This window comes from Drosophila gunungcola, chromosome 3R (genome assembly GCF_025200985.1).
Source record: "Drosophila gunungcola strain Sukarami chromosome 3R, Dgunungcola_SK_2, whole genome shotgun sequence".
NCBI lineage: Eukaryota > Metazoa > Arthropoda > Insecta > Diptera > Drosophilidae > Drosophila > Drosophila gunungcola.
This window is the reverse complement of record NC_069139.1, coordinates 20,328,875-20,353,988: the sequence shown is the minus strand read 5'-3', so window position 1 is coordinate 20,353,988 and position 25,114 is coordinate 20,328,875. Positions and strand designations below refer to the sequence as shown.

The 25,114-nt window shown below is 40.0% G+C and overlaps 5 protein-coding genes across 5 annotated transcripts; 2 read left to right on the top strand and 3 right to left on the bottom strand.

Annotated features, from left to right (window-relative positions):
* Nucleotides 1-192: 192 nt before the first annotated feature.
* LOC128266556 (protein takeout) lies at nucleotides 193-3,180 on the bottom strand. The gene is made up of 4 exons (XM_053003146.1): nucleotides 2,939-3,180; nucleotides 1,372-1,461; nucleotides 1,154-1,304; nucleotides 193-698 (listed from the first exon to the last, which is right to left on the bottom strand). The coding sequence occupies exons 1-4, from the start codon at nucleotides 3,018-3,020 to the stop codon at nucleotides 266-268; spliced, it is 756 nt and encodes a 251-aa protein (XP_052859106.1). The 5' UTR covers nucleotides 3,021-3,180; the 3' UTR covers nucleotides 193-265.
* A 1,013-nt stretch (nucleotides 3,181-4,193) lies between these two features.
* Nucleotides 4,194-5,492, top strand: LOC128266554 (uncharacterized). The gene has a single exon (XM_053003145.1). The coding sequence runs from the start codon at nucleotides 4,554-4,556 to the stop codon at nucleotides 5,430-5,432; it is 879 nt and encodes a 292-aa protein (XP_052859105.1). The 5' UTR covers nucleotides 4,194-4,553; the 3' UTR covers nucleotides 5,433-5,492.
* A 1,388-nt stretch (nucleotides 5,493-6,880) lies between these two features.
* On the bottom strand, nucleotides 6,881-9,931 carry LOC128266553 (serine/threonine-protein phosphatase alpha-1 isoform). Its single transcript, XM_053003144.1, has 5 exons — nucleotides 9,496-9,931; nucleotides 9,046-9,394; nucleotides 8,329-8,614; nucleotides 8,119-8,266; nucleotides 6,881-7,867 (listed from the first exon to the last, which is right to left on the bottom strand). The coding sequence occupies exons 1-5, from the start codon at nucleotides 9,542-9,544 to the stop codon at nucleotides 7,716-7,718; spliced, it is 984 nt and encodes a 327-aa protein (XP_052859104.1). The 5' UTR covers nucleotides 9,545-9,931; the 3' UTR covers nucleotides 6,881-7,715.
* Nucleotides 9,932-10,418: 487 nt separating this feature from the next.
* LOC128266549 (cilium assembly protein DZIP1L) lies at nucleotides 10,419-12,977 on the bottom strand. The gene is made up of 5 exons (XM_053003139.1): nucleotides 12,781-12,977; nucleotides 11,939-12,723; nucleotides 11,148-11,881; nucleotides 10,918-11,074; nucleotides 10,419-10,856 (listed from the first exon to the last, which is right to left on the bottom strand). The coding sequence occupies exons 1-5, from the start codon at nucleotides 12,872-12,874 to the stop codon at nucleotides 10,422-10,424; spliced, it is 2,205 nt and encodes a 734-aa protein (XP_052859099.1). The 5' UTR covers nucleotides 12,875-12,977; the 3' UTR covers nucleotides 10,419-10,421.
* Nucleotides 12,978-13,541: 564 nt separating this feature from the next.
* On the top strand, nucleotides 13,542-19,939 carry LOC128266552 (acetylcholine receptor subunit beta-like 2). Its single transcript, XM_053003143.1, has 11 exons — nucleotides 13,542-13,711; nucleotides 13,926-14,119; nucleotides 14,208-14,336; nucleotides 14,396-14,581; nucleotides 14,640-14,772; nucleotides 14,833-14,960; nucleotides 17,073-17,248; nucleotides 17,735-17,887; nucleotides 17,979-18,058; nucleotides 18,989-19,095; nucleotides 19,539-19,939. The coding sequence occupies exons 1-11, from the start codon at nucleotides 13,654-13,656 to the stop codon at nucleotides 19,752-19,754; spliced, it is 1,560 nt and encodes a 519-aa protein (XP_052859103.1). The 5' UTR covers nucleotides 13,542-13,653; the 3' UTR covers nucleotides 19,755-19,939.
* The last annotated feature ends 5,175 nt before the right edge of the window (nucleotides 19,940-25,114 follow it).

Below are 25,114 nucleotides of genomic sequence, written 5' to 3'. Positions count from 1 at the left end.
TGTTTACAGGCCATAAAAGGGAAGCGAGTCTTTAGAGTCATGTAAATAATGATCTAGAAGTGCGAAAGGTTAAAACGCTTAACAAACAAAATAAAATTACAAGTAGTTAAACGGCTGTAAGTATTTGATTATATATGACTAAGCTGGAATTTACACTGCTAAAGGGATTTGCAAATAAATAAGGCCGAGATAAATGTTTTAAGTCCTTTATTAACTAATTAGTAACATAAATTAGGCGTTACCTAATAGGTAAGAAAATAAGCACTTAACTTAAAAATATATTATCAAAGGGCACTTTCTCAAAGAGTTTATTTGACAACTCCCGGAAGATGAGACCGAAACTCTTGGCATAACCGACCTTCAGCTCATTGAACACCGTCTCCCAGTTTTCGTTGAGAAATCTGTTCATGCCGTCAGAGAGGGTTTTGTCGTTGAAAAGGTTCTCAAAGTTCATGTACACCCTCTTGGGATCGAAAGCCACGCGATAGTCCTTGAGCCGCATATACTTCACACCATCCCTCTCGAAGGGTTCTCCGATCAGGCGATGCTCAATCTTTGTATTGATCAGGGTGACATTAGCTTTTCCATGGCCAGTAATGGGCAACAGCAGGATGCGGCCAGACATTTCGTAGTCCCCGATCATCTCGATCCGGTCCGTTCGGCTATCACAGATAATCAAGTGCTTCTCGAGATCGGTTCTGAAAGTAAAAAAGGTTCCATTAAATCAACGATACATAAGTATCACAATTCTTAAAATTATTTATTTATAAATACAATTATTGGAATTTGGACTAAGAAAATATTTAAGTAACATATATGTAAGTATTGTTCATTATATTATCTAGCTTTCGCTGTTCTTCAAAAATTAATATGAAAATAGGTAAAATTACAGACTTTTTACAGTTATATAAAAAAACCCTAACCTTATAATAAAATACAAATACAAATATTTAAATAGTCAATCATATCAATAAAAAAAAACAACAACATTTTTGTGGATTAAAATAAATCTAAACTTACTTCATTTAGTTGAGAGACTAAAGAAATATAAAATTTTCTCATTAAAGGAATTTTGTATTTTTTTTTTAAATGAGTATTCTGTTAATTTACAGCTATTCAAATCTTAAATTTTGTTTATTTTTGTTAAACTTACCTGTACCGCTGGATCTTGCTGGTGGAGATCATGTCGTGCACCTTCACATTCTTCAAGGCCTGGCGCAGATTTATTGGCGCATTGCCGGCGTCTATAACGAGTTTCTTCACGGTCAGCGGCTCGAGGGGCGGGATGCCGAATTCCTTGTTGCCTGCCAACGGATCGGGAAGAATAACCATTAGCCTCTTAATCGCGGCCAAATCAGAGTGATTACCTACCAGGTTTCAGCAGCTGTATCGCCACATTGACGGCATCCACCAGGCACTTGTCGAAGTTCGCATCCCGTTTGCACTTGGGAAAGCCTTCGGCTGCAAAGGTGAGACAGAAATCGGTTAAGTAGCTTGATCATGACATTGAAATCGCTATCTTGCGGATTGCGGAAGTTCCCTGGCCAGAAACAGCCTGCAATTGGGCCAGCATCAGTGGCCAGAGTTCGTTGGCCACAAAACTTGTTTGTAAACAAAACAAAAGTGTCCACGACAAAAACCAAAAAAAAAAAAAACGCAGATAAATATATATGAGAAGAAGCAGTGAGCTAGCATATTTAAGTGGCTCAATGTCAAGTTGAAGCGCACGATGCGAGGGGCCATTTGTCATGAATACATTGAGAAGACAAAGGGGCATTCATGACCTATGTCAACGGTTTCATTAATCAGCCACACTCGGAAAAAAACCGTAGGCCTGCGGAATGTGCAAATTAATTAACATCAAAATCAGTTGGTTACATGTCCTTCTCGGCGATACGCGTAAATTTGTGTCACAAGCGGAAGTGTAAGTGTGAATGTGGATCAGTGGACTGTCTGGAGCGTCAAACTGGACCGGCCAAGAGCAACCTGTTTGCAGACGATGGTTACAATTGCATAACACCTGGGTACAGTAGCCAATGGTTGGGGGAAACCCCTAATGCCACCAACAACTGATCTTAATTGATCTTGACCATTTAGCAACACGCCAATGAAAAGCATAAAATTTGGCTTTTATTGCCTGTTTTTTATTGCTCTCCTCAATTATTCTTGTTTATAATTGCTGCAACTATTAGCTTAAAAATATCCCATTACTTTTTAAGCGCTTCCTAGAAATATGGTAATTTTTCTCACGACTTGGAAATTTTTATTAGTTTTTTGGGAAAGTCCTAAGACTAATTATCTTAGCTTATTAGCTTGCAATTAAATGAAAGCAAAAACTTAGTTTTTATATATATACAAATCCTTTGACCTTAAGTAATTTAACCAGCTGGCAAAAACAAAATTCATTTCCACTAGAGATATAACCATTGGTTATTTTTTTGGACAAAAAAAAATGCACGGTAAACATGATTTGAAAATGTAACATCTTTTACATTATCCACAAAAACTTGAATTATTTTAAGTGATTTAAAGGGTTTTTAATTCAAGAATGTAAGATGTTTACTTTTCGAGAATCCCGATTTGAATCGGTAGCTTTAGCTTAGCCGGCGTGACTGTCTGCCGATATTTACTGTAATGTCACACCAATTTGCATGCCCGTCAGAGCCATTAGAGAATTTTTACAAAACCCGACCTTCAGGTCTGCAGGCCAAGACCCGAGTTCCAAAACGAAATTAACCAGCCTATAAGCAATATCGATCACGTTTTAACCATAAATGTGGTGCCAAACAAATGGTTATAGTCGAAGCATAGCGCTAAAGCAAATACGACCTATAATTTTTTTGCACTTTTGATTTGAAGCAGTAGTTGTTGATGGATTTGCTGATTTTTTCCTTTTCTTTATTTCTTATTTTTTTTTTTTTTTTGGTTTAGTACTTACGCAAATCTTGCGCAGCCGATACAGTTAATTCCTGCGCAACCGCAGCGATTAGCAGCAGCAGTAGCAGCGTGTATTTTGACATATCTGGTCCGGGGGGAAGTACGAAATCGGATGCAGAAATCGGTTGACCAAGAGTAACTTCAATTGACACTCGGCTCGAAAAGATTCCGCACGCGCGCGATATTAAACGTATCGAAGGAGGTTACAGGTGGTTCTGGCCGGAGACTTATCACTGTGTACACGGGATGCGTGCGCCGATCGCCTTTTTATATCGAGCTTCAGCTGCGGCGCCAGCGCAGCAGTCGGCTTTCAATGTCTGACATCGGAAAGCTTCCGAATCGATGGGGTTTCGATCGCATCGAAAGAGCTTTGGCCCATAAAGCGAGCCAGTGTGCGAACCACTTTTGCTTTCCGGCTCGCCGCTTTTGGCCAGGCCAACCAGCACAGGCAACCAACAACCAACAAACAACCGCCACTGGCAACCACGGAGTGACCAATGACCGAGCCACCCAGCAACCCTGTGTTGCCCTTTCGATTTCATTTTCCTCTTCGATCAGGTTCATTGAACTCTACCCGCCTGTTATCGAATGCCCAAGTAATTGGGGGTCTTTTTCTCAGGCTGTTATATAGGGTATAGTGCTTATCCAATAACCAGGGCAATAAAATTTCATGGTTCGCTATCTTCGAGGAAGTCGAATCGAACCACTTCATTTAGTCACTTGACCGGGCTTAGAGTGTATTGTACAAGTGCACAGGAACTAGTTTTTATTGGGTCAAGATTTGGCAACATTTGAGTGCTGAAATCAACATTAGCGGATTGACCAATCTTTTGGAATAGGCAATTTAAATTAACTGTAAGAATAAAACAAGCACAACCTACTTTTAAAAGTAACCAAAATAGAAATGTTACCCCAATTCGAAAATTACAAAATGCTTGAAAAGGGAAAGGAAAACCAGAATTAATATTTTGGGGTCAATAAATATTATGATCAATTATTATGTACCTTCCCCACATTAGCTCAAAGGGTATCTTGTCAACCATTTTTAAAAAATTTTTAACCACTGACATTAAAGCGATAATGATAAACAATAAATTTAAAATATAGACATGCATGTTGCATCATTAATGAAATCTGGCCTTTCACAGTTACATAGCAAAAGTTTTACATCTTTTACAACACTATTCTTTGAGTTTAATTCTTCAATACCACTTCATGGTGCCGAATTCAAGTTTGTTGCCTAAGTCTTTCGTTTGGCCAGCACATTCTTTTGTCCAACTGGGCTTTGAGATGCACATGAGTGCGTGTGGGTATGGGTGTTTATGTGTGATTGTTTGGCCAAAAATAAACAGTCCAAGGACCTCGACATGTGTCTATGGAAACTGTTGCAATTGTTGTTCAAATATAAACAAACGATATGCGAGTGCTTAAGTGAGCCGGCTAACGGTATGTATGGTACGATGATTGGTGATAGAGCACCAGGCCATAAGTGTCGAAACCGGTTGTCGTCAGTCTTCTCTTAACATTCAGTGGGCACGCAATCCGTTTGGGGGACCAGCAATTTCCGAAAAAAAATATATTCTAATCATCGAAAAAGCTATAAGAAACATCTAAGAATGCAAAGATGCAATTGCGGTGGCATGAGATCGGGGAGTGTGCAACATCAGCAACATATTCCCCTGCAAAAATACCAATATCCAGTGCAGCAGCATCAACGTGGTGATCTCAGGTCGGTAACCTCATCCTCCAGACAAAGCCTACGCCCCACGCAGTTCATAAAGCGTCCCAGCCTAAAAGCCCCGCCCAAGTTCGGCCTAGGACACTCCAGCACCGAGCTGGCCAATGACTTCAGTCGACGGAACTCCACGGCCACCTCGGTGAGTCACTGCTCCAGCTGCAGCTGCAGTTCCTCCCAGCAACGCCAGCAGAGCAGGGCCAAGGTTTTGCGATGGGGCTGGGAGCGAACAGGAGGTGTTGACACCTCCAACAACAGCAGTGCCAGTCCCACCAACAACTATGACAAGTACACGGACAATCGACGACTTTACGAGCAGAGCGCATGCGTCGCCAGTCGCCAGAGGAACCAAGGTCAGGGTCAGGTTTACACTGGCAAATCATCGCCATCGCCATCACCGCGCCCAGCTCAGTGCTTTAGTAAACAGCAATCCATGGATGAACTGCAGCAACTGCAGGCCTTGCAGCACTTCCGCCTGATGAATGCCCGTGATTGCTTCAGTGATGGCCGGCAGGATGAGCTGCGCCTGCAGCAGGCCTACGATAATCTGAACGCCAGCAACGCGGACAAGTGGAACAAAGATCGGGCCAATGAGAGCAGGCAGTCCGGAGGAGTCCCTAGTAGTAGCACCACCACCACGCCCTACGCCCTGCGGCAGAAGTTGCTGCAGTTGAGGCTGCAGGACGAGGAGAGGCGGGGCAGGGGCACGGGCGCCATGTGTGCTCCGCTGGGCAAGAGTTGTGCCCTTAGATACAATTGACACACAATGAGTGTAAGGTACTATAAAGCCAACAATCTTAGCAGTTAGTTAATATTAAAGCAAAGCCATATAGAAAAACTGATTTATAAAATATTTAAATTTATAGACTTTTGATATTGATTAAAATAAAAAATATGTGTCTTTTTTAAAATACTTTTTAATGCGTAAATAATATTTTTTAATTTTAATTTTTTTAAATTTGTCTTAAGTAAAAAACAGCCCATTTAGGGACTAACTAATATTTGTTATAAATATACCATTTTTCACCTACGGTTATGGTCAAAAGATCTATAGATTTAAGATAAAAAAATAAGTCAATTTACATGTTTAGAAGAAACCTCAATAATGAGACAACTACAAAAACCATAAAAAAAAATTAATTAATCGATTATTGCAACCAAAGGAGTCATTTTAAAATATCCTAATCCAGTAAAACCACATTTTTTTATTTAATTTTTGTATTGCTAGTATGTATTTCAATTTTTCTTTTAATAAAACAGTGCTATTTTGTTACAAGTGCTTCGTCATTGTGTTCATTTTGTTTAATTTTTATTTTTTTGTTCCTTTTTTTTGTATAATTTTTTTTAAATAATTTTTATTTTTATGTTTTGCCATTTGCGCTTTAATGTAATTCTTCTTTCCCCCTTTGTCTTTTCTAATTTCCATCTTGAAGTCAATTACATTTGGATTTTATGTTTTTACGATTTACGTTATAGAATTCTTATGACTTGTGTTGGGGTTTGAAAACAGCCGATGTCGTACTGGATCGCGATATTACAAGTACATATATAGTCGTAAATATACGTTGAATTCATTACAACATTGAACAGAGTACTAGAGTGTGAAATAGACGAGGACTCATATGTTTTGCCTTTGTTTTCCATAGGTTACGCGATTGTTAATAGATTTGCTTGGTTGTCGGGCGGGGGATTATACAAACGAAACCATTTTGGGTAAGTTGCGTCAGGCTGCATCGCTCCGGATCGCTGCCTGCCTGGGCATAATACTTGTAATTGAATGTGGCGGCTATTAGCACTAGAATGTACCGACAGTAGTTGTAGAATGCAAAATACACAAAGTATACAAGTACATGTACAAAAACCGTGTCTGTTTGCGTTTGTTGCGCTGCTGCTTACAAATATTTTATTACTTGTATATTTTTGTTTCGATTTTTTTCGTGTGTGGATTTCGCATGCATTTAATGAGCATGGGACTGGGTCTGCTTTCCTTTCGAGTGGGGGGACTTGGAGGGGTAACATTATCTGCCTTGTCGCTGACATCAGCAGAGAGCACACAGTGCCGCTCGAAAGCATGCGCCTTAACTAATGTGAAAAGTTCAAGTTTTCTTTTTGGGTTTTCCTTAAAATCTTGCGGTTTGAATGCTGTGTGCGTGTTTGTATGACGGCGGTGTGTGAGTGTGTGTGTAACGCAAACAGTTAAAAAAAATATACACATTATTTGTTTATTTTAATATTTTTGGTGTAAACAATTCAAACTTATGTAGCTTGCAACTAAAATTGCTTTCCTCATTTTAAAACTAAGTAAACATGTATCGATGTAAAATTTCTAAGACAATATTACAAAAATAAACCGTGCTTCGAGTACATATGTAATATGTAGTTAACTCAACTCACAGTTAAAAGCATTCTCGTACAGTTTAATTAACGTAAAAGTTAACATTTTTACCATTTGCTAATATTCTTTTAGACACGCAAAAAAAAAATGGGAAGAACAGAAGAGTGGTTAAAAACCATTGCCAAAAAGACTGCTTAAGATGCGCCGAAGTAGGTTCAAATAAAATGCTGTGCGAAATAGAAATGCAAATTAAAATACAACCGGTGCGTGCACTTTTCGTATCTACTGTACGGGTGTTCTAAGCATGTGTGTGTGTGTATGTGTATGTTGGCTTTGCGCAAGGAAAAACTATAACAAAATTAATACATTAGGAGATAAAATATTCTTGCTTATGCAGTGTCTTACACTACCATTAGTTTGAACTAAAGTGTCTCGATTTGTGTTTTGTTTTTTGTAGATTTCATTTCATTCCATTCGATTCGTTTTGCTTTCTTGTTTTTTCAAATGAAAAATAGACTAATTTGTAAAGATTCATATACCCCTTATAACGTTGCTCACGATTCGATTACACGTATTCGATAAAAACAAAATTTCTGCGCTTTCCGTTGCATGTGGACACGGATTTTCCTTTCCATTTTCCCTATTTTTGTGTGGGTGTGTGGCCGTTTGTAGTTGCTGTTGTTGTGCATTGTTCGAGGTGTCCAACGTTTATTTTTTCTTGTTTTTATTATTGGCGCCGCGCGGCGGTGTCAAAGGACGTCCTGAGCTGCCAAAGTTGGGATAAACAAATCGTCGCTTGTCGGCGGGTTTCAATATCTGAAAGGAGCACATCAATGTGTCGTCCACGGACATCATGGCACCTGCAAACGTAATCGATAGTAATTAATCAATTTAGCGGGAGCGAGAGACAATAATTGCCCGCTATATTCTCGGTATTGATTATTGATTATTTTAAAAGGCGCAATTTCTATTTGAAAATTTAATGTGGCTGTCAGCTTTCACTTGCCGGCAGCTTATCACTAAATTCAACGATTACAAGGGTGCTTCATAAGCCTTGCCCAAATAAACAATGTTTATCTCCGGCTAAAGTCCGCGCATGATCATCACTCACCCGCATTGTCGAACTCCCCGCAATAGTTGGGCGCCGAGAAGAGCGTCACCAGCTGACGTTTGGCGAAGAATTCGTAGCCATCCTCCACCACCTGATGGGCCCGACAGATCAGGTCAAATTCGTGCTTCTGTAAAAATTTACCCACAACCTGAAAAAGCGAAATCATAAGTATCAACCAACCTATCATAATTTGTAATTTGAAGGACCCACCTCTGCTCCGAATGTGAAGCTTACACCGCGATCATTCTCGCCCCAGCCCATGGTATCCTTATCCGGATCGGACCACAGCAGATCACACAGCAGGCCCTGATCGGGGACGTCTGTGGGGCGCATGATGCGCCGAATCTGCTCCATGGACGACAGATCTGGACTTAGGCCGCCGTGGCAGCAGAAGATCTTCTCATCCACGATGGCGGCCACCGGCAGGCAGTTAAAGCAGTCCGTAAACGTTTTCCACAGCTTGATGGTGTAGCGACGTTTGCATTCGTCATAGAACCTGCCAGTTAAGTGTAATTAGTTGAGTAATCTTATAAATTATTGATATAGAACGTGGCATTTGCAAACATTTAAGGCAATAAAGGTGAGAAGTGTTTCTCATCTCAAAGGTTTCGTTTCTAATTTCTGTAGTCTTTAGTTTTGAAAAGGAAATTGAAACTAGTAGGGTTTTTAATTAATATAAAGCTAAACTCAGCTTAAGAAAATTTTAAAGCTTTTTTTGTATCACTTAAAAGCCAAAATATGGATCTCAACATTAATTACTTAAAGGTTAAATAGACTTGAGACATAAATTGCACTTAAAGGTGAACTTCAATAGAAAATTCCAGGCAACATTTCAAATTGAATTTCTAGGTGTCATTAAATAAAGTTAATCTAAACGGAAGTGACTAGCCATTTCCCATTATTAAAGCCCAGGAAACCCCTGCTTACCCGTAGATGCGGTTGATGCTGGCGCACTCGTGGTTGCCGCGCAGCAAGAAAAAGTTCTCCGAGTACTTGATCTTGTAGGCCAGCAACAGACATATCGTCTCCAGGGACTGCTTGCCGCGGTCGACGTAGTCGCCAAGGAACAGGTAGTTTGACTCCGGCGGAAAGCCGCCGTACTCGAAGAGGCGTAAGAGGTCGTAGTATTGTCCGTGTATGTCACCGCAGATCTTCAGCGGAGCCTCCAGTTCCAGGAGGATGGGCTGCGACAGGAAAATCTCGCGCGACTTGAGGCAAAGGCTCCGGATCTCGCTCTCTGACAGCTGCACGTTCTTCCCCGGACGTGCACCGCGCACTGCAAACAAACATGGATAATTGGGATGAGGTGATAAGAGTGTGGGTGGTGGTGATGCGGCAGGTGGAAAAGGGGGGAGTCAGGTTTGTGGGGTAACCTACCCTCCAGCAGACGCGATATAATGCTGTCGATGTTCATGTTATCCGACATGTTTGTGGCCCGGTTGCTCCGCTCCCCGAATTTCGCTTTTCCGCCGATTCGTGCTACTGCTATTTCCCGTAACCTATGTATTTTCGGTATACGTTCGTTATGTATGTTATTTCATCGATGGGCACGGGCTGCGTGCGCCTGTGTGTGTCTGCGCCGTGTCCGTGTGCGGATGGAAACTCGGTTTCGCCCCTCTGTCCAACCGGATGCCCGGATTCACTGCCTCGCGATGCTGGCCCCTGTACGGTTGGGTGCTTTCAATCGTCCGGATTCGTCTGGGATCGCCAGCTGATCTTTTATTGCATTTATTGCACGTTATATTCGCGACGTACTACAAAATTTTCTCCTACGTTGGTTAGTGACGTCGATTGTTTACAAAACGAGCCGATATCCTATCGATTCTTGGCACAAACCTATCGCTGGAAGCCAGTGTGACCGAAGAATGCGAGGCTAAACAAAACAGTTACTTTTAACCCGCACTATTTTAAAATTTGCTTAGAAACTAATTTATTGTGTTAAAATATAGCCACCTATATTTGAAGATTCGTTTCAGCTTTTAATATTTTCCCGTTTTTAATATACTTTTTACTGGTAGAATAAAAGAGAAGTATTTAACTGGTAAAAAAAAGTTCTATTAAGTACAAGATGGTTCAAAAAAAGTGTTTCGATGTTGTTTGGCTTTCCAGTTTCTAAATTAGATAGTAAACTGGCCAACGTTTGATTTTAATAAAAAAATGTATATATTCTGTATTGTATCTTCTGTATCTGTATCTTAAAATAAACACTCGAGATCAAGATCGCAACACACTTCTATAAGATTTGTAATTTTTCAAGCTTTCCCAAACAAAAAACAAAAAAAAAATATGATTTCAATATTTTCTTATTCAAAGTTATCATCGCTGTCGTTGAAGCTCTTTCCGCTGCTAAGGGTGTTGAACATAACCCGCTTCCTGGGCAGCGGGACCGGCCTGGTGCTCAACGCCGACTTGGAAGCTCCTCTGACTGTGGCCGCCGGCTTGACCAGAATCTCCTCTAGACGGGCCTTGAAATCCCTACTAATCGTCCGTCGGGGACTGGAACTTCGTGACTGCTGCTCGCTGCCCTCCGATTGCTCTCCGTCCTGCGAGTTGGCTATATCCTCTTCCGACTTCTCCGAAGTGACCGACCTTTGGATCCTCCTCTTGGGGGCCTCCATGGGTTTCAATGGGCTTGTGTGTTTGAGCAGCACTTCAGCACGATCCGAGAACTTCGCGGAGCAGAGCTTCTCCACGAACTTGCGTATACGATTTCGCGTAGCATAGAAATGTGGATATTGCTGAAGAGGGTAAGAGTTACTATTGCCTGTTTAATTTAAAGTTATTTAATTTTTGGCTTACCAGTTTCAGTTTATTCCGCTGGTCGGCCAGCTCAGAGTTGACCCTCTTTAGGGAGGTGTGGGAAATTCCCTTGGACTTCATATCGAACCCGTAAGGGATAAGCATCCGGTTGACCATCTTTCGAGCATCCCTGCGGGTGAGTGGTTTTTGAGGGGCTCTGAAAACATAGGAATCATTTAGATCAATAGCTTAATGACCAGTCAAAAACGGCTTTAAATCAAGACACTGACTTAATGATCCTTGCAGGAGGCTTGGTATTTTTTGGCTTTGGCGGTTCCCTGGGTGCCTCTGATTCGGAGGTTGACACCTCAGTGCCCTCCTCCTCCGTTCGGCTTTGCTCCTCGGCATTCTCGATCTCCTCCTGGCTCAAACTCTCACTGATATCCGTAGTTTCCCGCGTTTCCGGCTTGTTGGGAACAGGTTCCCTAGGGGATTTCGTATAGGTTGGATTGCTGCCCGAACTTCCAGCACTCGGCTGCTCCTTCTCATGCACTTGCACTTGGGTCACCAGCTGTGAAAATGGTTTTTCCGGGCTTTTCCGCGGCGCCTCCTCAATGGAATAAGTGTCGTCGTCCCGTTTCTTTTTGAGAAATTCGCTCTCCACTTGCTTTCGAATGCGTTCCATATTGGATTCCTCTTTGCGACCCATCGGCTTGGGTATCTTGGATGCAGCCGGAAAGTTCTGGACGGGCTCAGGCTGCTCCTTTCGCACACTCAGCTCTTTGAGCTCCCGCTCCAAGGCCTCCAGTTTCTCCTTGTAGCCCATTTCGAGGTGGAAAACCACCTCCTCCAGCTTGTTGGCGCTGATCTTACCAATCTCCGCCACCTTTTCGGTCAGAATGCGCTCCAGATCCTCCAAACAGGGCGTGGTAACACGATCTTCCAGCGGAGGAGGCGTGTTGGCGGATGCCTGTTTGCTCTGCTCAAGGGCGTGGCTCAAGCCCTCGAGTCTTTTATTAATATCCTAGGTGTCACAAAAGGATGAACATTAGTGGCTACTGGAAGGAGTACATGATCCTACCTTTATGAACTGCTCATTGCCTTGCTTGAGCTCCGTTTGCCACTCCTCAAAGGTGCTGATCCGTTCTGCCAGTCCTGTGAGCTGCTCCTTCCTTTCGGTGGCCTCGCTCTGCCGCGCCTCTCCGCTGCCCTCGTCCTTTTCCTTCGGCTCCGCCAGATTGCTTTGAATGCCCACGGTGCGCTGCTCCTGGCGCGGACTCACTCGTTTTGATCCCGTGCTCCGCTCCTTGATATTTCGCTCGGCGGCATTTAGACGCTCCTTCAGCTGCTTGATCTCCAGCTCCATTTTGATGGTGTTGATCAAATGCACATCCGTGTCCTTTTCCCGATCCTTATCCTTTCCCGTGGCGGATGTCAGGCTGGGGGGCGTGGTCACGCGGTGCTTGCGACCAATATGTACATTCAGCGCCTCGTTGCTGATAAAGTTCTTGGGACACAAATGACAGGGATAAACCACCTCGCGAATGGCCTCGATCTGGGTGATTCGCTTGTTCAGCTGCACCACCTCGTTGTTGGATTCACTCAAGGATTTCCGTAGTGTGGCAATCTCCTGCTGGGCTGTCGAATGGGCCTCCTTCAAATCCGTGACACATTCGTCCAGGTAAGTGCGACAGCAGAGCAGGTACTGAATGGCATATTGCGACATCACAAAGTATTTGGCAATGCCACTGTCCAGGATGTGGGTTTCCAGAACGGTGCCCAAAGGAGCCTCCGATAGATGGGCCAGGGCCTTGTCCACCAGCTCAAAGTTTTGCTCCCTAAGGATTCTCTCCGTTTCATAGGAACCTGTCCGGGAAAACTCTTAATAATAAGTCAGATATATTTAATAAGTGTATGCCTTACCCATCAGTCTCCAATCCAGCGGACCATCGCGATATTGCCGCAGCTTAAAGCCCGTTTCTCGGACCATCTGCGGATATTTGCCCTTGAAGCCCATTTCGGTGAATCACCCACAACCGAAAAAAAATCGAAAGTTGTTTACTTCTTCTTCGCCTTCTTTGTTTTGCTGCCGTTCTTTGCCAAAGTTGACTTCTTTGTGTTTTCACTTCGCTTTCCCTTGTTTTCGGTTAACCGTTGTCAAAGTAACTACGTTGCCAGGCGACAGGTTCAAAATGATTAGTCTGGCTAATGGTTGCAAGCTCGGCTTAATAAGGGTTGTTGTCCTGGGGATTGAAATTTGGGGGTTGTATAACACTTTGTGTAGAACAGTGAAGTTCTTGAAATATTAAATATAAATTAATTATGGCATCATGGAAAATACAGAGATGGACATTTTTTTAATGTAATAAATAATTATAAATTAAATGTAATAAGTTGAATATTTTAATTATAAAAAACACGTTGAATTGTATTCCTAAATTGATGAATAATTAATAATAAATTAATAATAAATATGAAACTTAAAAAACAAATTAAAAGGTACTAGCTCAACAAGTCGAAGTTTTACCTTATCGCGTCAGGATAAAATAAATCAATAAATTCAAATAGTGCGCGCATATGACGACAATTGTCAGGATCCTTTCGGATAAATACTTATAGGGCTATCGGGCATCTCCGCTGAAGCATCTGTCAAAAGGCACAACTCAGTTGAGATTAAACTCTTCGACCGTGAGGATGTACCAAAAAAACACTCCAAGCGAAATGCCATAAGTTTTGTCAAAAAAGTTAAACTTATAGCTAATAATTTCACAGATAGGCAGAGAAAACAGCAACGAAATGTGGCATTGGAGTTTGTTGTGTGTTTTCCTACTGGTTCCTTTGGCAAACTCCACGGGTAAGCATAGGAAGATTGTGTACCAGCCCATGAAAAATCTGTGAAAATTCCGATACCGTGATGCTGTATCCCAAGTATCTGACAGATGTCAGGAAGCTGCGCCCACGAAGAGAGCAAGAGCAGCGTATGCGCAGAAGTTTGTTTTGGGAAATTTACCATTTGTTTGGGATATTAATTCGGCACAATTCTCTTCAATTTCCTTCCTTTCGCACAGCTCCAATAAGTTTTGAGGCAAATCCGGACACGAAACGTCTCTATGATGATTTGTTGAGCAACTATAATCGATTGATTAGACCCGTTGTGAACAACACGGAGACCCTGACGGTATGGCTTGGTCTGAAATTGTCTCAGCTGATTGAGGTCAACCTAAAGAACCAGGTGATGACCACTAATTTGTGGGTGAAACAGGTAATTATCAAACAGGAGTAGTAAATAGAGCTACTCACTTAATTGAAAATTGTTGTTTATTTTAATTGATTTTAATATTCATTAACAGCGCTGGTTCGACTACAAGTTACGTTGGGATCCGGAGGAATATGGTGGAGTTGAACAGCTCTATGTACCCTCTGAGCATATTTGGGTGCCCGACATTGTGCTTTACAACAACTGGGATGGCAATTATGAGGTGCATCACGAATATATTAATTACATACTAGATCTAACTTTGTTTTTTATTATCTATAGGTGACTTTAATGACCAAAGCCACTCTTAAGTACACTGGTGAAGTGTTTTGGGAGCCACCGGCTATTTACAAGTCATCCTGTGAAATGAATGTTGAATACTTTCCCTACGATGAGCAAATCTGCTTTATGAAATTCGGTTCATGGACCTACAATGGGGCCCAGGTAGATCTGAAACATTTAGATCAGGTAATGTTAATATATATATAAAAAATGAAAGTTTTGGCATTCATCATATTTTGTTCAGGTTCCTGGGAGTAACCTAGTGCAAGTGGGAATCGACCTAACCGAATTTTATTTGTCTGTGGAATGGGACATACTTGAGGTGCCGGCTACTAAAAACGAGGAATACTACCCCGACACATTGGAACCGTTCTCAGGTGAGTTTAGCTTAGGTTTCTCTCATGTCATATATTTAAACAATGTTATCTATCACTTAGATATAACATTCAAGTTGACAATGCGACGGAAGACTTTATTCTATACGGTGAATTTGATTGTTCCGTGTGTGGCTTTAACATTCCTCACGGTGTTGGTGTTTTACTTGCCAAGTGATTCGGGCGAAAAGGTATAACTTTTATTTACCTGATTTTCAGCACGAAGCATGTATTTATGAGTTTGGTTTTGCATTCAAGTAGTTTTATCGTATAACAACATTTAAAAAGCAACCCCTGTGTAACTTGTAGATTTTTTTATACATTATTTTATTTAATTACTCCTGATCAACTATCACACTTCGATAAACAAGACCACTACAATATCTATACCTTAGATAAACTATCTACCTCATATGCACCAATCCAACTTATTTAAATTACTTTAACTATTACTCCTTAATCTTTCAAGTCTGCTATCCTAAAGCTAAGCTCTTGCAGTCTATACCCAAAACCTACAAATCATAAATTGGCTTTCAAAAAAATGTCCATAACCAATATTAGAAATCTAAATTCTTTCTAAGAAGAGCTCAACTTGCACTACCTGCTCTTTCCAAACTCTAACTTTCTCTATTTCATACTCCAATTTTGTAACTTATAGATATATCATAATGATAATTAGCTAATCCTATCTATCCATCAAAATATCAGCTCCAAATATCGCAGCCGCAGCGCTCTGTGAATTTTTGAAAGCAGCACACATATATTGACGCCCCATATAAACAATATATCCCGAATATCACGTTTTGCGTTGAATATCATTTGTGCTGTCCTGAGTAAAGAAATCTCATAACGTAAATTTTCATCGAATGCTTAAAAATGCGCAATCGATAGCGACATCGAACCAAATCGAATCGAAATCAAAATGTCAAAAGGCCATTCTCAAAATTTGTCCATATCGCGTATCTTGTAATTGAGCAGCGCACTCACACACCCACTCACTGACACACACACACATATAGGACACCTGCATTCAGCACAGGCACACCTACACCCACACACTCTCAGACTCACACAAACACACACACACACACATACGTACTGGGCTCGTGCAGTTTGTTGTTATATTCCTTTTGTCGTTGCCTTAGTGTTTGTTTGTTCACTCGTATCGCTCGTTTGCTCAAGTAAAAGGTAAATGCTTTGCCACCGATGTTGATATGTATACCCGATATCAACTCAATCATACTAAAATATAAGTTGGCATTCAATATAGCATGTACGCTAAGGTAAAAATAAAATACGGAGATCCCTGGCGTAGTAAAATAATTGGTTAAGCTTTTAAAAATAATATTTTTGTCATGGTAACTATTTTGCTGGTAACCTATATTAAATTAAAAAAAAAAACAAGAATAATATAAAGGGTATTAAATGGCTAATAGATTTATGTTGTAACTAGAAAAACATTTAATTGATTTTTAAAATTAATTTAATATCGCCATTGTTGCAGAAAATCTAAAAGGCGTCAAAAAATATTTAATTACGTTAGGTACCTATTAATACAATATATGTTTTTTTTTATGAAACAAGGAACCAAAAAACTTTTAGCTTTATCTTGTAACAAGATATTCTAGAATTAATGTTGCTTTTATTTACGTTTACCTCTGGAGTGATTCATGGAAACAGTTTTCATGTCAAGAACTAGGGCTAAAGTACTTAAAAACTTCCCCCGGAAAAGAGATACATAAGTGGTACAAACTACCCGATTTTTTGATCGACACACAGCCACACATGTAATGGTAGTAAATTGCGCTTTGTTGTTTTGTTTTTTTTTTTTTGGTGTTGATTGTTTTCGTGTAAGTTTCGTATGATTGATTGATATGGATGGGATCAGGTTATCCCTTAGATTGTGTGTTCGCGAGTGTGTTAGTTGTGGGTCCTTAGCTTGGTCACAGTATACGCGATGCAGTTCTTGAGTACGTATTCTTTAATTTAATTCTTTTTGAATTGATTACAGATGCAAACAATTGCTAAAAGTATTTTTTTGTTTTATGGTCTTAGTAAGCTCTAAAAATTAATGAAAACTGACTTGCTGCGGCCCATTTTATTTTACGTAAAAGCAATTGGCAAATTTTTTTTTAACAAATTATGATGATTGTGTTTTAAATTGGTTGTTGTTCTGTGTTCATTGTCGTTTTTGGTTGATTGTTGGTTTGATTGTTTGATGGCTCGTGTTTCTGTCGGATCGAAAGGCCACCGATAGCCGTGGATATCGAGAGAAGGAAATTGTGTAAACATTTCGTTGACAGGTTACGTTATGTATTTCAATACTCGTGTCGTTGACCGTGTTTTTCCTGCTCTTGGCCGAAATTATCCCCCCAACCTCGTTGGCGGTGCCCTTGCTGGGCAAGTATCTGCTCTTTACCATGATACTCGTCTCGCTGTCCGTCTGGACAACGGTCTGTGTGCTGAACATCCATTTCAGGTGAGTCTCGAATCGGAAACATGCTCAGGTAAAATCAGCATATAAGTCAGGAAACCGCCATAATTTTCTTATTTATAAATTTAAATTTATAAAGCGCCTAGTATTAAAGTTCTATTAAATCTTTCTAGATAAAAATGTCTAGATAAGAAATGTGTGGAAATATATAGTCTTACTTTTATAAAACCTTAAAATTGTTCGAAAAGAAATGTTCAAAAGTTAAATGGTTTTCCGTCGCCATATTGTTAAATAACTTTAAAACCATGATTTATAGTTTTTCCAACCTTGAGGTTCATTTTCTATTATGCTTACGAGGGGGGCAATTTCATGTCAAGATTCTGGATTGGCACATCAAAATCTTTTTTGAGAAATCTGAAACCTCCTTAAAACATTGTTATTGGTTTAATAATAATGGCGGTTTTCTGGGCTTTTGGTGATTTGTTTTTCTGAGTGGGGGTTTAAAAAAGGTGTCAATCGCCCGCGGCACAGATCCCCCTCTACGCACAACATGTCGCCGCTGGTGCGAAAACTTTTCTTGCACTTCATGCCCAAACTGATGATGATGCGCCGAACGCAGTACACTCTGCCCGACTACGACGATTCCACGCCCAGCAACGGATACACCAACGAGATCGATGTGCGGTAAGTGGTATCTCGCGAAATTGAAAGTAAACACTTGAATTTGGACCTTTCCCCGCCGCTCTGCCTGTTTGTGTTGTGGTTTTCCCACCAGTGACAGCATCAGCGATTTTCCCAGCGAGTTTAAGGACAGTCAGGACGGCGCTTACGATAATGGCATGCAGAACTCTGTGGGTGAGTGCGCGAAATCTAACCATAAATACACAAATATTTTGCATGCCTGCCGGCCCCAAATTGAAATCAAATATAACACACACAATGGGGAAAAACATCAGGGCAAATAATGCAATAAAACGCGAAATGCTATGGGCTGACGACAAATAACGCTTATGCGGTCCAAGTTCAAACACGGTCATGGTCAAGGGAATTCTAAAAAAGGGGGTTAATAAAGGGGTCGCATTGTTGTGACCTCACTCCCTCAATCTACGCCGCTTTGTATTTGATCATAAAACGAGGCTAGATATATAAAAAAAGCGCTCGTTAAACATATCATAGTTTTTATGCATTTTTGATGGCTTAAAGAATGATGAAAATTGAAAAACAGCAACGTTAAATAGGTTAAATTACATATCTATAAATTTAATTTTACGGCATATAATCTTAGACGTTATTATGTTTTGCCATGTTATGTTGATGTAGAAAATATTCTTTTTTTTTGCATATTTGACATTTTATTTACAATTATTTCATTTTGCAAATTACTTAAGTTTAAAAGTAGCGATTTCTATTTGGCAAGTGTTTTGGAAAATGTTGTTTATTCAAAATAAATATGTGCTTGTGACTTCCTTTTATCTTTTTTAACTATTTCATACATTTCCAACCAAGTCTTAAAGATAAACTACTAAAGAAGGCACGGTACATAAATTATTTTTGATGAGCATAACTCAGCTTCTTCGTTAGGCTCAAGTCCCATTGCCTTTAGGCGTTAATTTGAGTCCATGCAAGGGCCAAATTATTTGTCAGCTCACAGGGAAACGTTGAAGCCTAGATGCACACATGATACACACACAACCAAGGGGGAGGGTTTGTCTTGATTCTCGCATTTATTTATTATTCCAATATTTTATTTCCATTTTTTGGAATTTCATGGCGGAAACTTGACAGATTCCGATAACGTGATACCGCGCAACTTAACACCCGAAGTGCTGCAGGCGCTGCGTGCGGTCAGATTTATTGCGCAGCATATCAAGGATGCCGACAAGGATAACGAGGTGGGTACACAGGCTCCTCAACTTTGCCGCCATCTCCAAGCCGTGCTTATTTTTGTTGCCCATTTTTATTGACGCGTGTCCTCCTTGAGGATGGTGTTTGGTGGTCGGAGGAGTCCTTGGCGTTGTTATTGTTTACATTGCCATATTTTCGGCGTCTGGCGGGGGTCTTTTGCCTCCGGTTTCTTTTATTATTGTTTATTGCCCTTAAGTTCGACTTGAATGCATTGAACGGAGCCAAGAGTCCCAAATGTGCAGCAAACAATTGTAAAATATTAAATCATAACTTTATATTTTTATTGCGACTCGAGTTTATTGGAAGGCAGCCGCAGGGCTATATTTTATTAGGCCCCCAAAAAAAATGTATAAAACCAATTTCGTTCAGCCGCAAAAACGTTACAGCCAATGATATTAAAAATCTATTTTTTATTGTTTCATCGCCGCAGATTGTGGAGGATTGGAAATTCGTATCGATGGTGCTGGACCGCTTCTTCCTTTGGCTCTTCACGCTGTCCTGTGTTTTCGGGACCTTGGCCATTATATGTCAGTCGCCCTCGCTGTATGACACCCGGTCGCCCATCGACCGCCAGCTGAGCGAGATTCCACTGCGCAAAAACAATTTCATGCTGCCGCCGGACATTGTCCGTCAGGTCCTAACCTAATTGGGGTCCCGAGGTCTTCCCGTCTGAGTTAACAGTGCTTCCGAGGCTTGAAACTGTTCTTATGGAACGCAATCAAATCAGTTGCCTCGGCGGAATATTTTAGCGATTTATGTTTAAGTGTTTATCACCCTGCAATCTGTAAAACTAAATTAGTTCTTAAAAGACACAAAAATAAAAAGTTACATTTAAAATGACTATAAAATACTGGGGGTCCTTATCTGGCCAAATCAGTTTAATTTTGAAACCAACCCAAATAAATTAAAATAATATGTAAAAGCATTTGCCAGCTGCTATCAGACGGAACCACAATGACATCTGTTCAGACGCTGTTAATTTTCAATTAAGAGATGACTTTTCACGAAAGTTTTCGTTGGAATAAAACGTTTTCTTTGAGAGAGACAACAATATGGCAAGTTCTTTGCATTTGCTATGTCAAACAGACATTGCGCATACGCCACGTTGGCTGCCTAAATAATTTGCAGTATCATTTATTTGTCTCAGCACTTTGCTCCACCCCCTAGCCTTTGCCTTTGTCTCTGCCGCCTTATTTGTCTCACTGTCGCATTAAATTAGAAAGTTGAAATCTCTTGGCCTCGCATTCATCAACATGTGCAGGTCCTGCTGGCAGAGGCAAAGGACTTTCACTTCGGCACTGTCAACAGACATAATTTGCTGAGCACTTTGACTGGCAGGGGGAGGGTTAACATTCTATAAAGCGTGTTGATGATGAAAAGAACCAGGAAAAAAATGGTAAAATTTTTGGCACTGCCTTTGTCGAGGAAGAAACACTCTATGAAAAACATAATATATTATAACCCTAACCTTTAATTACAGAATTTAACGTCTTAAAAAAACATATAAAAAAACATTTTTTTTTTTAATTACCTTTCATTCAAAATTTTATTTAAAAACGAGTACTTAATTCTTTGTGGTTGCTAAAATTCCATTGCTAGCTAAGAATCATTTTTAAAAAATGTCGTTAAAGGAATTGTTTTTACAATAAATAATAAATTGAGTGTTAATTTTATAGTTCCACAATCGGTTATACTCTTTTTAAGCAAAAGTATGATCCAGATAATATTAGGATAAGCTGAAGGATTCCGTGGTGCCCCCAACCCTCCAACTTAATGTCGTTTTTCTGAGTTTTCTTGCCATACTTTATTTTATTTTTGGCATTCTTTTTTTTTTTGGCAGTTTTAAATTAGAAAAGTTTTTGCCAGATTTTTGTTTTACATTTTTCATTTTTTCTACGGGCCATGCCCCGCTGTGCATGCTTGTCGCTGTCCTTATTGTTGTTGTTACGTCACATGCGTAGCTCGGAAAGGAGCTCGTTTTCTCCTTTGCCACATCTACATCCCCATCCTCAAGGGTCTCCATCTCCGGCACCATCTCCATCATCATCATCAACAGCAGCAGCGCAGGAACAGCATTCGTGGGACCGAATCCAGTCCTGACACCAGCTGAACTGAGGAGCTGCAAGTCCTGCGAAGTATGTCATGTTAATTTCTATTTGTTTGCCATGCCGAGCGGCAAACTTGTCCCGGGTCTTGTTCTCTATGAAAACTGTAGCACAGTAAAAGCCAGCTGTGAATGCAAGTGAGAAGAATATAGTTAAATATTATAAAATAACCTGCGCTTTTGTATATAACTAGACTATTTTTTTAACAAACTTAATTCAAACTACCTATTAACCGAAATAATTTGTCCAGAAATGTACTATAGGTTTTAGCAGCTTTTAAAACCAATCAAATAAATGTCAGACTAAATTATATTTCCTTGTAAATGGCTAACCTTTTGTAAAATATTTTTGTAAAGTACATGCTCGTGAAGCTTGAGCTTTGTAATTTTTTAAGCCATTTCAATTTAACCTAAAGAAGTCTTAAATAATGTTTCATATTTGTCAGTAGCCACTGTGATTTTATTTGCATAGCGCCGCAAAGTATGCAACACATTTTCGGGCACAAGCTAAAGTTCAGCAAAGCACAAAACAATATGCAAATTGCCCAACCAAGCCGCACCCACGGCCCTCGCCGCTAGAAAAAAAGGCATCGAAAAGTGGTTCGGGTCAGGAGCAGATCCTTTTTTTTTTGGTGCCATCCCTTCAGCTGCATGTGTTAAGCGACTGTTAAGTGACTTAAGCCCGGTTTACACGGTCAATTACACCACAAGCAGAAGAAAGAGGGAAACAGAGAGTGAAATGGCGCTGGCAGCTAATTAAGAAACGAGTAGCGCAAAGGAAATCAAAACCATAAACTAAACTGCCGCAATGGAAACGCAGCGTGGAATGCATCTAGCCAAAAGTCAACGGACAGCTTTGGCCAGGCCAAGACAGAGCTTGAAACGGCGAAGTCGGAAAATGGAATCCGAGTGAGGCACGTGCGATACTGGACAACCAACTAACCAATACACACTCGTGCACACTCCTACACATAAAAAAATATTTTACAATTTAGACTTTAATCCAAATATCACCTCAATTTGGGTTTTTGTAAAGAGTAATTAGGAATTGCAGAATTGTAGAACATGTGTGCCAACTTAAAAAAAGTAAGTTAAATAATATATATAATATTTTTTAATATTCAGTAATATGAGTTTTTTATGAAGTATTAAAATTCATATATCTATAGTAAAAGAAACCACAAGCTTAATATAAACATTTATTCCGTATTTATTGGTTTCAAATTTGATTGAAATTATTTAAAGTTCAGTTATTATTCGCTTTATCAATACAACTTTATATTCTAAAATAGTGTGTCTTTTAGTGTCTTTTTACACATAAACACTCTTGAAATGCACTCGTGTGTCGCCGTGTCCGGCGACGTGACAAAAAAAATATATACTAAAACCAGAGAATTGCTACATTTAAAGGGGCGCGGCCGATGTGCGAATGACTTTGATGTGCCAAAGGGGTTTAGCCAAACATGTTTTTCTGTGGCGGCGGGGGGTGGCGAAAACCGCAGCGGGTGGCTTGTTCGTTTTCAGTTTGGTTATTTATTTAATTTGAAAGCAATTCCTTGTTTATTTTCTGGGTTTTCTGTGTTCCTATTTAGGGCTAAGGCTGCCGGCGATTTGTTTGCCGGTTTTGAATGATTGTTAGCTTGTTGTAACGGCTTTTTAACCTATTACTGGGTAACAGAACTTTTCCGTGTCTTTTTGGAACCAAAAACTCGAAAGTTTCGTTTATGAGAAACTCCATTAAGCTGAGCTCCTAAAAATTGATACAAAATTAATATGTTTCATTTTTAACAAATACAATTGAGATTTTATTTAATTTATAAACAATTTTAGCATTTCCATTTAATATTAAAGTAAATTAGGTACCATATTGGTATTCTTTTATGTTTCAAAATGTTTTGTTAACATGTGTATTTTTAAGATTGTATAATTACGTTGTCTGTTTTGGTTACTGAACTGAACTTAAAAAAATAATTAAAAAACAATTATTAAAATTGAGTTTTATATACCTTTTTAAATTACTTAAGTAATATATTTGTGTGTATTGCTTCAACATTTATTTTTTATAGCTAAAATAAAACAGTTTTGCTACTCACTGATATTCCATTAACTACTCAGACCAAGTGAGCTTAATTTGTGGGGGTCATTGACGGGTTTAAATAGTTAAGTCGAGTCCTTTTCGACTCTAAAGTTCATTTGGCAAGAACAAAGCGGGACTGGCCGACACACATATGGGTAAGTGTATGTTTTGTGCAATGATAAATTACAAAATTGCTGCCTTTGGCAAAGGGCATGTGTGAGTGACCGCCTGTGTGTGACCCAGTCCCAAGATGAGGCCACAAAGGCCATTTTGTTGTTATTAAGTTTGCCTTTTTCCAGTTGTTTTTTTTTTTCAGCTGCACATGGCTTTTGTCTATGCGCTGGGGAGGTGGTGGGGGAAAAACAGCCAGGAAGAAGTGCGAGGGGAGGTTTGACAGTTGTACGCTGCGTGAAATTAATGATGCGCCAAAGTTCTGCTTCTTTTGCGGCTTCATTGTTGTGCAGTCGAAATGGCAACGAAATGTCCACAAAATGTAGGTCTAAAGACGCTTTTATTAATAGTCCTGGTACGTGGTCACGATTAACTGCCATTTTACGCACTCGCACTCGTCCTGCCACTCCTATTTTTTCCCCTCACGCCCCCTTCAAACGGCCGATGGGCGGTCTTAGCCTTTTTGAAAGCTTTTTGCTGTTGCGTAAGTCAGAAAGTCTCTCATCTCTGTGTGTGTGTTTGTGTGCCTGAGTGTGTGTGCGTGTGATTTGGACACGACTTTACTTAAGTTCATAAAAATTCTATTAAAGGCAAAAAACCTTAGCTTAGGGACACGCCCTTTTCCGTTCAATGGATGCCAAACTCGTTAAGCGTTCTGCAATCCCTAATCACCGAGATCTTAATTACTGATTGTAATTGTTAAAGTTGTAGTTTATTGCAAACTTATTTATTTTTTTATTAATTTTATTTTATTTTAGTATTATTTTTGTTATTCACTAACTTGGTCCAAAAATATGGTTTAAAATCAGTAAAAAAAATCCAAAGCTTTGTACCCTTTTAAATGTCAATCACTGGATTGCTTATTCGTAAATGTAGATGTTTTTTATAATATATCAAAATATGGGCATATGAAGTTGTTTAAAAAAATCGAGTATAGGCAAACTTGCCTAAAACATATATATATATATAGAGAAGAATATAAATAATTTAAATATAAATATATATTTATTTAAAATATTTAAACACTTTTCGTTTACCTTTGGCCACCTGGAAAAATAAAAATAGTTCTTTAAAATCTCATTCTTGAGAACTTGATTTTATTAAAGCCGCTTTGAGGCTGGAACATCCGCTTGATTGAGGACCCTCGACTATGGCATTGTCCTGCTCCTGGAACAATCAGAGTCGACGGCTTTTAATAACATTTTTCGCTGCGCTCCTTGGCCGTCTCCTCTTGCACTTTTTTTCGCCTTTGTCTTTCGGTGTTTTTTGTCGCTTTAGTGGAGGCCCAGGCGATTTCGAGTGCCGGGTACCACGCCCCTCCCCGCTTTCGCCCAGCCACCCACCATTTTACATGACATTTTAAATTTACGATTTACATTAAATGGCGCAATGCAAGAGCAACAACAGGGCCAACTCACAAAAAAAGGAGGAATAAGTACAACGAGTGGTTGTAAAATGAAATTGCTCAGCCGCTTCAAGAGGCTCAGTTCCCTGGCCACCCACGATCCCCATCCCCGCCCACTTTTCCCGCCCTCTGCGGTTGTCTGCCTGTCCTCGGAATACAGTTAAAAACCAATTTCGTGTATGTAAAATATATCAACTATATATTTAAGTAGCTCTCGCGATGCTGATTCCGTATTTCCCATTGCGGTAA